This window comes from Ictalurus punctatus, chromosome 13 (assembly GCF_001660625.3).
Source record: "Ictalurus punctatus breed USDA103 chromosome 13, Coco_2.0, whole genome shotgun sequence".
Taxonomy (NCBI): domain Eukaryota; kingdom Metazoa; phylum Chordata; class Actinopteri; order Siluriformes; family Ictaluridae; genus Ictalurus; species Ictalurus punctatus.
Genome location: NC_030428.2, coordinates 3,836,923 through 3,852,314, shown reverse-complemented (window position 1 = coordinate 3,852,314; position 15,392 = coordinate 3,836,923). Strand labels below are relative to the sequence as shown.

The 15,392-nt window shown below is 39.2% G+C and overlaps 1 protein-coding gene across 1 annotated transcript in view; it reads right to left on the bottom strand.

Annotated features, from left to right (window-relative positions):
• Positions 1-11,396: 11,396 nt before the first annotated feature.
• Positions 11,397-15,392, bottom strand: part of LOC128628722 (NLR family CARD domain-containing protein 3) — a 32,052-nt gene continuing 28,056 nt past the window's right edge. Inside the window, exons 8-10 of the mRNA XM_053685306.1 lie at positions 14,298-14,471; positions 13,897-14,077; positions 11,397-13,776 (exon numbers count right to left, since the gene is read on the bottom strand). Coding sequence (XP_053541281.1) covers positions 13,897-14,077; positions 14,298-14,471 — 355 coding nt within the window. The 3' untranslated portion in view covers positions 11,397-13,776. The remainder of the gene's footprint in view (positions 13,777-13,896; positions 14,078-14,297; positions 14,472-15,392) is intronic.

Here is a 15,392-nt window from a genome sequence, read left to right as displayed (position 1 = left end):
CGATCAATTCAATTCAATTCAATTTTATTTGTACAGCGCTTTTTACAATAGACATTGTCTCAAAGCAGCTTTACAGAAATATCAACACGTATACAGATATTAAAGGTGTGAATTTATCCCAACTGAGCAAGCCACTGAGTGGCGACGGTAGCAAGGAAAAACTCCCTAAGATGTTTTAAGAGGAAGAAACCTTGAGAGGAACCCGACTCAGAAGGTAACCCATCCTCATCTGGGTAACAACAGTTAGTGTGGAAAAAGTTCATTATGGATTTATATGAAGTCTGTATGGCCTTAGGAGCAGCCGTGGTCCCAGCAGTCTGGAATTAGAGAAGATTTGAGCTCCATCCAGAGCCAGAAAGGATCTGGATCTCTAGTATCTCCATAAATTCGTGTGGGGCTCGGCGAAAGGAGAGAGGGAGAAAAAAGATTATTATGACTGCGAAGTAGTAGAACAGAATCTAGTCAGGGTAGGCTTGAGTAAACAAATACGTTTTAAGCCTAGACTTAAAGACTGAGACTGTGTCTGAGTCCCGAACACTAATTGGAAGACTATTCCATAACTGTGGGGCTCTATAAGAGAAAGCTCTTCACCCTGCTGTAGCCTTCACTATTCGAGGTACCGTCAAATAGCCTGCATCTTTTGATCTAAGTAGGCGTGGCGGATCATATAAAACCAAAATATCGCTTAGATATTGTGGCGCGAGACCATTTAGTGCTTTATAGGTTAATAAAAGTATTTTATAGTTAATGCGAGATTTTACTGGGAGCCAATGCAGTATTGATAATATCGGTGTGATATGGTCGTATCTTCTAGTTCTAGTTATTACTCTACCAGCTGCATTCTGGACTAACTGGAGCTTATTTATATTCCTACTGGAACATCCAGACAGTAAGGCATTACAGTAATCTAATCTAGAGGTGACGAATGCATGACCTAGTATTTCCGCATCATGTAGTGACAATATATTTCTTATTTTAGAAATATTTCTGAGATGAAACAAAGCTATCCTAGTAATATTATCTACATGAGCATCAAATGATAGGCTGGAGTCAATAATCACTCCAAGGTCTTTAACTGCTGTACATGATGAAACAGAAAGACCATCCAGAGTAACCATGTGATCAGAAAGATTTCTTCTAGCTACACATGGGCCTAATAAAAGTATTTCTGTTTTATCAGAATTAAGTAGAAGGAAGTTAGTTAACATCCAATGTCTAATGTCCTTTACACAATCCTCAACTTTACTAAGCTTCTGTCTGTCCTCTGGCATCACTGAAACATACAACTGTGTATCATCAGCATAACAGAAAAATCACCATCACTGGAGAAATCACCATTTACGTCTACGAACTGATAACGATCGGTCAGATAAGACCTGAGCCAGGAGAGGACTGTTCCCTTAATACCAACAACATTTTCTAATCTATCAAGTAGAATAGTGTGATCTATAGTATCAAAAGCTGCACTAAGGTCGAGTAACACAAGCAGTGAGACACAACCCTGATCGGAGGTCAGTAGAAGGTCATTTACTACTTTAACTAACGCTGTCTCTGCTATGATGAGGTCTAAATCCTGACTGATACATTTAATGAATGTTATTCCTATCTAAGTACGAGCATAACTCTTTTGCTACAACCTTTTCTAAAATCTTAGAGATGAAGGGGAGATTTGATATTGGTCTATAGCTGGACAATTGAGACGGGTCAAGATCAGATTTTTTAATCAAGGGTTTAATAATTGCTAATTTAAGTGATGTAGGTACATAGCCAGTGCTTAGGGAAGAATTGATTATATTTAAAAGTGGTTCAGTTACTCCTGGACAAATCTGTTTAAATAAACATGTAGGTACGGGATCTAGTATGCAAGTTGGTGAATTGGCTGAAGAGATTAATGTAGCTAGTTCAGTCTCTCTAAGCGGAGCAAAACACTCTAAACATTGATCTGATATTGCTACATTGTCATGTAATGGGTTTGTTACAGTACTGTCCGGTTTTAATTTAATGGCCTGTATTTCACGTCTAATATTTTCAACCTTATCAATGAAAAATTTCATGAAATCTTCACTGCTATGTAATGATTGAGTGTTTCTCTCTGTAGTGGTTTTATTCCTAGTTAATTTTGCTACTGTGTTGAAAAGGAATCTAGAATTGTTTTTGTTGTCTCCTATCAAGGTGGAGAAATAGATTTTTCTAGCATCGCCAAGAGATTTCCTATATTTCAGTAGGCTGTCCTTCCATGCTGTTTGAAATATCACCAGTTTGGTTTGACGCCATTTACATTCTAATTGTCGAGTTGTCTGTTTTAAGGTTCGCGTTTGATCATTATACCAGGGTGCTAATTTTTTTTCTCTATTATTTTCCTTTTGAGTGGAGCCACTCTATCTAGCGTGTAGCGGAGTGTTGACTCCAAGCTTTCAGTCGCCTGATCGAGTTCTATGGGATCAGACGGTGATCCAAATCTAATTGATGTTTCTGCGAGGTTATTTATGAAGCTCGGTGCAGTAGCTGATGTGTAGGTACGTTTTACGCGGTAGCGAGGCGAGGTGCAAATATTATGATCAATACGTATTATGAATGAGATAAGATAATGGTCTGAGACAACTTCAGACTGTGGAAAAATGATAATATTTTCTATACTTAGTCCGTATGTTAGTATGAGGTCAAGAGTGTGACCACCATTATGAGTAGGCCCGATAACATTCTGATTAATCCCTACTGCATCTAAGATGGACACAACCGCTAATCTTAGAGGGTCTTCCAGGTTAACAAAATGAATATTAAAGTCTCCGACGATTAATGATTTATCTACAGACACAACCAGGTTTGAGACAAAGTCTGCAAATTCACTAAGAAATTCAGTATATGGCCCTGGGGGTCTGTAAATAATAATTAGAGGAATTGACTTATTTTTTGTGGCTACATAACTTATACTGGTATAAAGAATTTCAAAAGAATTAAATTTATGCTTAAGTTCTTGTGTGACGACTAGATTTTTACTATGGATGAATCCAACACCTCCTCCTCTACCAGTTGAACGACGCTGATGTACATAACTGTATCCAGGAGGACTGGCTTCATTTAATGCTATGTACTCGTTTGGTTTAATCCAAGTTTCTTTTAAACACATTAAATTACATTCCTGATCAGTAATGATATCGTTAACAATAAGAGCCTTAGACACAAGAGATCTAATGTTTAATAGTCCTAGCCTCAGATCAAAAGTGCTGGCTGTGCATTCAATATGATTAAATTAGGTTATATGTTAATTAGGTTACGAAGACTGACTTTCCGAGATTTTCTATATATTTGTATAGCTCAGGGAACAGACACAGTCTCTATAGTATGTATTACCGGTGCCGGATTTTTAATTGAACATTGATTATACTGAATGTTGTTATCATTGGAAGATGTACTTACGGTAGGCAGTCAATAGCTAGAGGTTGATTTTTAAGATGCTTTCCAGAAGCCAGCACTAACTGGTAAAATTCATGCACTGCAGAGCCACTTCCATATTCAGGCTGCAGAGGTTTAGCGGGGTGCTGTTGGCCGTCCAGATAAACTGCCAAAAATTCTAGGTCATAGTTTTTAAAGGCGAACGGATTTTGATTATACGAGCCAGTAAACGCATCATTATCAACCATAGCCAGATTTTGGTAAGAACAAGTTCCTAAGAACAAGTTTTCTTGATTACAAACACGTGAGCCTACAGGGATTGAGAAATTTTTCACACACACCCTGTCGATGGGGTATTTGGCTGGCGTCGAGAGTAATGCTTGCGCGTGCCCCAATCTCACACCTGGTGATACTGACACTTTTTTCACAAACAGTGAAGCTGACACGATGTTTAGTTTATAGGCCACAGCGTCGCTCCTCATCAAACAGAATTCATCTTTTGCCCTCGTCATGCGGATTTTAATGTCCACGCCGTTAAGCATTAGTTTTTCTTGAAAGAATATGTCGCTGGGAATGGGTGCTAGTAGTTCAACAACGTTGCTGGCGTTATTAGATGCAGCTCGTTTGGTCATAACTCTATTACCACCAGTGAGGTCCGATACGTCCATGTTACCAGCCGTGTCTTTGTAAAAGAGCCCCGCTGAGAACTGCGTTTCAAGAGCGTCTTTACCATAATTGGTTTATAAACAATGCGAGATTTCACTGGGAGCCAATGCAGTGTGGATAAGATCGGGGTGATGTGGTCGTACCTTCTGGTTCTAGTTAGGACTCTAGCAGCTGCATTCTGGACTAACTGGAGTTTGTTAATTAATATTAATTAATAGAAAGTAGAGTCCCCATTTTTTATTTAAATTAGATTAATTTCTAAAAGATATTTAACAGTAATCATGAGAGTCACAGGAAAGCACACCACCAAAACAGTACACTACCAGTGGTAATAATAATAATAATAATAATAATAATTATTATTATTATTATTAATATTATTATTATTATTATTATTATTATTAAACACACACACACACACACACACACACACACACACACACACACACACACACACATTATAGGTTAGTTACCAAATTTAGCAGGTGTATAGCTCTGCTTAATTACTAACAGTCCTTCAGGCACCTTCATAACACACTTGTGCACGCGTCACACCTCAGTTCCTCAGCACCATTAAAAATGAGAATTTAAGCGTGAGAGATATATCGAAATTGTTTTATATTTTCACATAGTTTCCCCTTGTATGAATTCTGTATGATGTATGAATGTTGAAAAAAAAATACACTCAGGTTGAAGACAACATTTTTAGAAAATATCGTTTCTGAGTATACAAAATTTACACAGTTTAGGACTGCCGAATGATGCAAAAAAAATAAAATAAAACAAACATACCTGTTTATTTGTTTGTTTGTTTGTTTGTTTGTTTGTTTGTTTTAATCTAAGGTGATCAGTGGAGTCTGGCACAAAACATTTTGACTTTAATTTATTTTTAAATTCATCTTATTTTAATGTAGAATGTTAAAGATTGAGAGCGACAAATAAACAGAAGTTTATGTTAATTTACAGTAATGCACTCAAGTCATCTGAAGTTGATTTACATCTTATATTTTCCTAAAACTTAAAAAAGAGCCTTAAATTGACTGAGCGTAAGTGTGGACACTATGCATGAAAGGGTTAAGCATGATTTATTCATTGATGGTTTTAGACTGCAAGCTGTAATAGCCATGTAATTACTCGGGTCAAAAATCTTTAATTAATGAGTTGACATTTATTATTTTTATGTGTAACACTGTACCAAAAATGCAATTAAATATAATTGTAATCCCGAGCTTCTAACACTCTACACTGGCAATTCTTCATCATTTATGCCGTTATTCAGCATACTGGTAATTATTACAAACAATATTACTGTAGGCCCTATTTTAGGAAATTGTCTATTTTGGTGGCATTGGTGCTGATATATATAATAGATAATAGATAAATAACAGCTAAAATGACAAACCTAGTTGTAATCTCTCTCTCTCTCTCTCGAAAATAAATTGGTGACGTTCAAATGTGTAAGTGATCAGAGTGTGAAATATAGCCTAGGCCTGCATAAAATAATGCATAACAGTCTCTTGACTCAGTACTGCATCAGAACATGCAATAATTAAGAACTTTGTCACATACTCTATGCTAGCAGCGCCATCTTTTGGTACCAGAAAACATGTCAATGCCTATAGCCCTCAAAATTAAAATGCCCTTTTTTCAAAGTTCTTCATGGTCCATGTCCTACTGAGACTCACCATCTACTTTGTTACAAAGTACACCTGTACACTTTCACATTCATACAGTTATCTAATCAGCCAATCATGTGGCAGCAATGCAATGCAAAAAAAAAAAAAAAAGAACCATAAATTAACCTTTGAGGAAACTTGCATTAACTAAGTGATATTGGAAATACGATGTCAAGTGTAAACAGAATTGGTTATAAATTATATTAATTGCCAAAGTTTCCAATTAAATAATGTTTTGGACAAATGTCCTTCACCAGATGTGTAAGCAGAGTGCTTCTGAGGCTGAAGTGAAACCAATGGATATTCAACATGCTTGATGATTGTCATGGATTTCCCCTTGTGCTGAGCACTGGAGCGAGCAGATGCACGGTTTTTGATCCTGTTTACGTCCGCGTGTTTCTGATTCTTGTTTTTGTCTAGCATACCTTGTTTGCTGACCGGCTGACCTTTGCCTGTTTATGACCACATATTTTACCTTTCGATTTGGATTTGTCTGCCTCTCTCTCTTCAATAAAGCTTAACTGCACTTTGCCTACAACATGGATGCAGCAGGAGAGCAAAGGGAGAATCATACTGGGTTCTTTATGCTGGTGTTTGATTCAGTATGAGTTCCCCATTGGACCCACCTGGATGCTCTGGATCCCTTTGAGGGCTTTGAAAGCCCTGGAAGGGATTTTTTCTCCAATGCCAGTTCTATTTTGAGAGCCTGGTGAACCCCAAGCCCAAGGAGAGACAGTGGGTAGAATTCTTGTTACCCTGGTTGGTCAATCTGGCGCGCCAGTGGGCAAAGCTCCTGAGTGCCACATGCAACTTCAGCCTGGGAAGCTCATCTGCATCATGAGGGTGATCTATGGAAAGGCAGAGTTCAGATTTAATTTAGAACATTTTTTGGGGAGGGCCAGCTTGACGGATGAACTTGTGAGGCCGTTCACCACCAACTATGAGTGGGCTCCTCTCCAGACGTGAATTATTGTGTGTTTCTGTGTGTTTATTGCCAGACCCATACTAAGCCATTCATCCTCGTTTCTAGTTCCATGCTTTTTAATCATGTTTATGTCCACGTGTTTCTGATTCTTGTTTTTGTTTAGTATAACCTGTTTGCCGACTGCCTGACCTTTGCCTGTTTAAGATCACTTATTTTGCCTTTCGATTTGTCAAATAACTGAGAAAAAAAATATTACTCTGTCATTCATTTAGTATGAGAAATTATTCAATATTATATATTTGTGATTGGCAAAAGTATGTGGACCTCTAGGATTAGCAGTTTAATTTGAAGGTGAAATTAGAGTTAGGTGTTTTTAATAAATGGGATGACAGGTGAGTGAGCACCCGATTGTATTTAAAGAACAGGGATCTATCAAAGTCTTATCTTCACAACACATGCTTGTGGAAGTGAATCATGGGATGAACAAAAATTCCTCCAAGCTGATGTACAGGACCGATCAACATTTAACAGAAACATTTAGTTGCAGTTATTGCTGCACAATGGTCACACCACATACTAAAAACAAAGTTTCACATACTTCGCTACTCACAGATATGTAATATTGGATCATTTTCCTCAATAAATGTCCAAATATTATATTTTTGTCTCATTTGTTTAATTGGGCTCTCTTTATCTAATTTTAGGACTTGCGTGGAAATCTGCATGGTTCACACACTGTCAAGCACCACTGTAAAGTCCGGGGTTGTAAATGAGGTCTTTCTCCTTAAATTTTCTTACTTAGTTGCCCCATGACAACATCTGGTGATGCGCATACAGATGTCATTATAGTTATATCCAGCACTGTTGAAGTGTCTTGCCACTGTAAAGAAAAAAATCTTCATTTTGATGTTATGTATGTGCACAGGAAACCACTGGCCAGTCATTTCTTGGTGTCTCCAGTGTATAGCTCATTAGATATTTTAAAGGAAACATAATTTCCTGTAACAAATAAATAAATAAATAAATAAATAAATAAATAAATAAAAAATAACTGGTGATGCATAAGTTATGGGTAATACATTTTTTTTTATCATTTTCAAATTTTTAATAAATTTACATGTGAACCATCTAGACCAAGCAACCAAGAACCAAGCAACAACTCTTGCTTGCAAGAGTGTCACAGATATTAGGCTAATCATTTCATTCACTTCTGACAAACATGATGTCAGGTAATGAGAGCTGAGACTGATGCAAATGCAGGTAAGGCTTTAATAAAAGTTTGCAACAAATGCAAAATGCAAGGCAGCGGCAAAACCATGAAACAGGCACAAGTCAGGCAATCAATAAACAGGATATCAGAGGTAGGGCAAACACACAAAAACGAAGTCAATGTCAGAACTAGTAAAAAACAGGCAGCAAATACAACGGTTTAGTAATGTCAAAGATACAATGGAACTGAGCATATATTTCACAAAGAGCAGGCGGTAGAAAGTCTCTACATACAGGTGTGTGTGTGTGTGTAATTGGGATCATATGTGCCCAGAGGCGAACCTAGATTATGTGGGGTTAGTTTTGGGTTTATTTGTCTGTAATTGTCCTTAATTCATTCGTCATTATCTCCATCACTTACACTTGTCCTGTTATCTCTTTTCCTCCTCCTCTTGTTTCCTCTTGCACCTCTTCTTCTCTCTCTGTCTCTCTCTCTCTCTCTTTCTGATTGTGTGTACATCTTATCTGAGTACACAGAAGTCCATGTCCCTGTCTCGACACACTAAAGCTCTCTGTTCCTAGTTAAGTTAAGTCAAGCAATAATCTAACTCTTCCTCCTTTCTGTATATATTCTGATAATTTCAGCATTAAACTAAGAATCTTTCACTGAATTCTGTGTCTGTGTGATTTCTTCCGAAGCTCGGTACTGAGAAGGTAATAGTAGCGTGGGTCCCAGAATTTAATTGTGAGGCTGGTATCAGCAAAATCTTAACAGTTTAATGGTGTCAGAAGTGCGACATATGGATGGAGGTAAGTGAGCTTTTATTTTCTGCCTCCGTGTAGATGTCCTTGTATTCTTGAAGTGTGGGTTGAAAATATCACATTGTTTTAATCCACGATGTTTTCTGCAGGCATCGTAGAGACTTTCACTGAAAGTACTTTCAATGAAGCTCATTTATTAACGGTAGCATTATGCATTCGAGACACTTTAGAGGACCCTAGATGGGATTATGAATACATGAAGCGGGCATTAAGTGCATGGGCAGGTATGAAACCTCAGTTGAACACAGAAAAGGGCAATTCAACGGACCTCACAAAAACTTACCATGAACCGTGTAGCACGTAGCTGTCCCTCCTCCGATTCCCCAAGCACTCCACCGCCATATCATACTCGTCCGTCTGAATCCAAAGAAGAAAAGATCAAGGGTGCCACCGCAAGCCCTGGAACAGAGCCAAACATGCATGCTTGGCTTCATACAAGCTGGTAAATGTTATACCCTGAAAGCGCCTAGTGTTATGGAAATAAAAGTCATTTGTGATGCTCTGCCTTTAACTGATAAACCTGTTCATTTTATAGACTCACTTAAACGTCACACCAGATACGCTCAGTTAACATGTCCTGATTTTCATTGTATTCTCTAGCATTAACTCTGTGGGAATAGATGAGGGTCCAAAAATACACTACCTAGTTCAACTTCAAGTGGTTTTATTGTCGTTTCAACCATATACAGCTGGTACAGTACACAGTGAAATGAAACAATGTTCCTCCAGGACCACGGTACCACATAAAACAAGACACTAACCACATGAGACGACACAGATCTAAATATGATCTACACATTCTACACAAAGTGCACGTGCAGACGTGTGTTAACAACACAGGACAGTACAATACTACTAAAACAGGACAATAGGCACAGTAAGTGACAGTGTACCGCACTGTCTACATGTTACTACATGTTACTTCCCCTGACAACCCTGATATTTAGTTTTTTTCACATATTTGTTGTCATCCCTTCATCTCCTTTCAACTTACTAGGTCAGGATTTAATGTTTAAACTGACATGTTTACTCACAATACGGACAGTTTACACTGCTCACTCTATCTAACCTCTGTTTCTCTTCTGTTTGTCATTTTGTTGATGATGACCATGAGACTGCGCCGAGCGTCTGCTGCTTGATGCACTTGCCTCAGTCCCTAAAACAGTGTGGGCTCAGTGTTCTAACAAAGAGGGTCATATACAGTTACCCTCATATACTGCAAATCTGAAGACTACTCAGACCATTTATTGTAAGCAAAATTATTCTGCGTCGTTTTCATGTTGTTTCTCATGCTGCACGAAGAGTAGGGATCTTGGCTATACCATCGTCTGACCTGTGCTAGAGCAAATGTACAAGAAAAAACGCCAAACATGATGCATTGCCGCCACCTAGTGGCCCCTTTCAGGCATTGCAAATTGACTTTTCACACATGCCAACTGTCAGAGGTCTCAAATACCTTTTAGTTACTGTGGACAAATTCTCCAAATGGGTAGAAGCTTTCCCATACTCAAAAGAAAATGCCAACACTGTTGTTAAAATTCTAGCCAAAGAAATAATCCTGCACTATGGTATTCCTCAGGTTATTGATTGTGATAATGGATGACCCATTGTTTCTAAGGTAACACAGAAACATTGCAAATATCTGAAGATTGATTGGCACTTCCACATCCCATATCATCCACAAAGTTCAGGGATCGTGAAAAGAAAGAATCACACCATCAAGAACCGCCTCCCTAGAGAATCCCTCCAGCAATTGGGTTCACCTTTTGAGTACACAGAAGTCCCTGTCCCTGATCTGACACAATAACAACAACTCTCTGTTCCTAGTTAAATCAGGCAATGATCTAGCTCTTCCACCTTTCTGTATATATATATATATTCTGGATAATGGATAATTTCAACATTAAACTAAGAAGCTTTCACTGAACTCTGTGTCTGTGTGACTTCTTCCCAAACTCGGTACTGAGAAGGTAACAGTAGTACAGGTCCAAGAATTAAATTCTGATTTTAGTATCAGCAAAATCTTAACAGGTTCATTTTCAGGAATTAAGCTCGTGCAACTCGAGTGTGAAGGGGTGGCGGAGCATAAACGAGTCCACAAATGTTATAGCGCCCGTCAAAGAGGCCCCATTTAAGGGGGTTGCTGAGATGTTGCTGCACATTATTTTAAGATGAAAATTTCGGATAATTTAAATGATCAACACTCAGGGGCCCTCTGAGTATGTGGGGCCCCAGGCAATTGCCTACCTTGCCTGCCCTGTAGATACGCCTCTGGGTGTGCCTGATGAGAAGTCCGTAATTGAGAAAGAGGCAGAGTGTGTGTGTGTGTGTGTGTGTGTGTTCTGGGAAGTGTAGTTCATGGTGGCCATATCTGTAGGCCGTGAAGCATGTTGGGAGATCTATGATGTTCTTCTGGTGAATCCATAGTTGTAAAAAGTCATTGCACATTTCCTTGTGAAGATTTGAACACCAAATAGGAATGAGAGTCTGTAGTTTTGTAATGGATTGTGGTGTAAGTAGACAACTGACTTGTTGCATCCCTTGAGGGAGGCAGAGTCTTAATCATAATCAGTGTCCATCAGCCCCACCTGCAGTCAACCTTGCCATACATGCAGCCCTCTTCAAAAGTATTGGAATTCTTTTGTTTTTGCTATACGCTGAAGACATTTGGGTTTGAGTTCAAAAGATGAATATGAGACAATAGATCAAAATTGAAGCTTTAATTTCCTGATATATACATCTAGATGTGTTAAACAACTTAGAACATTTTGAGGTGAGCAAAAATATCGTAACAGATAGTCTTCAAGGAAATCAAAGTAAATAACACTATTTGGTTGCATATCCCTTCCTTGCAATACATAATCAAACGCCGATCCACTGACATCACCAAATAGTTGCACTCTTCTTTTGTGGTGCTTTTCCAGGCTTTTACCACAGCTTCTTTCAGTTGTTGTTTGTTTTGAGGGGTTTCTCCGTTTAGTCTCTTCTTCAGGAGGCCATGCCCTCCCAAAGGCCATGCTCCAAAATAAAGTGGAAAGATTACTTAGAAGAGTGGAGGTTATTATAACAGCAAAGGGGGACTAAATCTATAATTGGATATTCAACAAGCACATATGGGTTTGATTGTATTGTTGTTTTTTTTTTTTTTTTCCATTTTCACACCCACACACAATCAGTGCGATGCAGACATATTACCACATGCTACCAAACCCCCGAAATAATAACCTGTCCAGGTAGGTATAAATGGTGTTGGCACATTTATAACACACATTTGCCATCAACAGAACTTGTTCTTCCAGCAACCAACAATCACAGTGTAGCAATGGATTCAAGCACTGGACATGGTTCTATGGACAGGAAGTGATAAAGAATAAAAAATGAGTATAAATGTATAAAGAATCAGTTCACCCTCTAGTGGGTATGCACAACAGCACCTCCAACCAACTTTGCCAAATTCACTCCTACCTTTAATGGCCATCATCCCGGTGAACACTGAGAGTCCCATGAGTAGAACGCCTAAAGGATGGCCTAGAAACTAAACCCATTCCTGACTGATCAAGTGACTGAGCTATATGAAGATCTAGAGAAGTTTCTAAATTCAACTCTTGCTCTCTTGTGGTCACCTGGGGTTGAGATGCTAAACATGAACCTATAATCATTTTGTACCCCTGTTGGACTAGACTGAAGCACTGAGGGCTGAGAACTAGAATCAACGTGGACTTGACTCTCAGAGTTCCTTACACCCGTTCTCATATGGACTATGGCCACACTGTGAACAATCTCCAATTCTAGGTCCTTCTGGCTCTACTCACTCCTGGGATGGAAAGGGCCAGTAGACCTGACCCATTGGTTTACTTGGAATATTGTTGTCAGTTAAGAACAAGTTTAAGTTCTGAACAATGGACAGTTTTAATGGGGCCATCTTCTCCATGTGGTCTGATCTTAAACAGCATTTCCACTTCATCAATGTAGGCCACAATCTCACACACATTGGAGCACCAGACATCCTGAATCTTACGGCAACCATGAAAATGATTCTTACAATACACTAAAGTGCCAGGGGGTAGTATTGCTACTGAGTCAGGGCAATTGGTCCTACGGTGAATGACCACAGTCTCCAAGTGCCTTCGGGAACTGCTATAAATGGAGGTCAAATATTTTTAGTGTTGGGCCACCCAGTCTGAATGGGCACCAGCTCCTTCCCCTTCTTCACTACCATCAAGCAAACTATCCACTGGTAGCTTAGGTTTTTGCCCAAACATCAACTCATATGGGTAGTGTTAAGTCGACTGGTGCATCAAAAAGGAGCTGTGGAAGCAATTTTTACCAGGCTACTAATTTCAGCTGCAAATCCACTGGCCACCCCAATAGCACCATTGCGCCCATTGCTTTTATTCAAGGTCCCAGTTGAAAGAATTGACATGGACCTCATCAGGCCATTAGAGAGATGCGCACGAGCATATTGATTTGTGTTATTTCTGGTCTTATTTCATGTAACACTATGTACAGGACCAGTGCCTCCATGCATGCTGAACACACTGTTGCATAGGCATTTTTCTAAATCATCTCCTGGGTTGACCAATACACTGTGTTCATGACACAGCAAAGGTTGGCAGGTTGTAAGGGAAATTTTACACTGTACTTTCACATCTACTCTCTGGCACAAGCCTCATGAATGTTAAACAGTGTAAAGCGCTTTGGAACCACTAAGGTTAAAAAAGCGCTATATAAGTGCAGACCATTTACCATTAACATGCCTGCTCCTGCCTCGTGCTTTGGGATCAGTCCGTACATTTCCAGATGTGTACTTAAGGCTCGTCAGTCTCCATCCCCGGGGCAGATTGTTGCCATTGCTTTGTACAGCAGATATTTCATTACATGTGTTGATTCCTCTTGTGTATGACCTTCTGCCTGTTCTTGGCTTTGTATCTGCTCCCGTCCCTTTAAGTTTAAGGATTCAGCTCCCAAACTGCTGGAAATGTGGGACGGGTTCTAACTCTTCACCAAAACTGCTTTATCCTGGAGAAGAGGTTTGAGGTGAGACTCCATCATGCGCCTGTCCTGGTGAGTTTATTATAGTTAATGCTGAAAGACAGAAGAGCATCAGTGTAAACACACAACATCAGCATAAACACCAACACACACACACGCACATTATTCAGTATGATACAGTAGAGTAGAGTAAAGAGACAGTAAGTCAGTAACTCAGTATAATGTCTCCAGTTTACAGTGTGGATCCTTCAGTAGATCAGAGAGCAGCTTCACTCCTGATTTTATTGGATTATTCCAGTTCAGATTCAGTTCTCTCAGGTGTGATGAGGAGTTTGACCTCAGAGCTGAAGCCAGAGCAGCACAACCTTCATCTGTAATACTGCATTTATACATGCTGCAAAACAAAAACCTTCTCACACTTAACACACTCAGTTTTAGCTCTGAAATCATCAACTACACAAAATCTTTATATACAGAACATTTACTCTCCATCTCACACACACAACAATGACAATATATCACATCACTACAATTACAATCACCGGAGATGGAAACTGGATGTAGCTGTGTTTATTAAAATTCTGCTGTGTGTGTGAGTTTGTGTGTGTGCGTACCTCAGTGTCTCCAGTGTACAGTGTGGATTCTCCAGTCCAGCAGAGAGCAGCTCCACTCCTGAATCCTGCAGTTTATTGTTACTCAGGTCCAGTTCTCTCAGTCTGGAGGAGTTTGAGCTGAAAACTGAAGACAGAACTCTACAGCTTTCCTCTGTCAAATTACACTCCCGCAGCCTGGAAGAGAAATGATGAAGTGTTAGATTTATTTATCTGATTGTGAAATGAGGCGTTTCCATCAGGTGGGAAATAAAGTGTTTACCTGAATACAAGGTTCTAATGTCAGGACATAAATATAAAATTAACAGAAGTAGAACCTAGAAGTTAAACGTAGAAGTTAAACGTGTCAGTGTGTGTTCATTAAACGTAGACGATAAAGGCTGAAGAAGGCATGGTGGGGGACTGACGGACCTAATCTGAGATTTCCCGTAAATCTAACAGTATGTTAGGCTTGTTTTGTGTTATAACCTGCGGTAATTGTGGGAAGGTGAATTATATTGGAGTTGGGGTACTCAAGTGAACGAATTCGACCTCGTCACACACTCAAGTAAATTTGTACTCAAACTTGACACGGACTCGGTAGTTTTTCTGAGTACAGTCGAGTCCACGTCATGTGTAACATGAAAAAATAAATAACATCATAAACAGACATCCACCTCTCCCAGAAGTTCCGGGAGTCTCCCGTATACTGATAGCGGCTCCCTGACGGCCGCAAATTATATATAATATCCCGAAAATCGATTTTTTTTTTGAGCGATCAAGAGACCAGTAGGCGTAGAGGCGTAGAAAAGGGAAGGGGGAAAGGGCCGCGGGGCGCAGCAGCTCATTTGCATTTAAAGAGACACACACCAAAACAGCCTGTTTTTGCTTCCACCCAAAAAGGGGCATTTACAGCAGGGTATGAGATCTGTGGGGTATTTTGGGCTGAAACTTCACAGACACATTCTGGGGACACCTGAGACTTATATTACATCTTGTAAAAAGGCTTAAAATAGGTCTCCTTTAATATTATATTTGTCATTTTATTTTATTTTCCACTCTGAAGCACTTTGAGCTGCATTTTATATATGAAATGTGCTATATAAATAAAGTTATTGT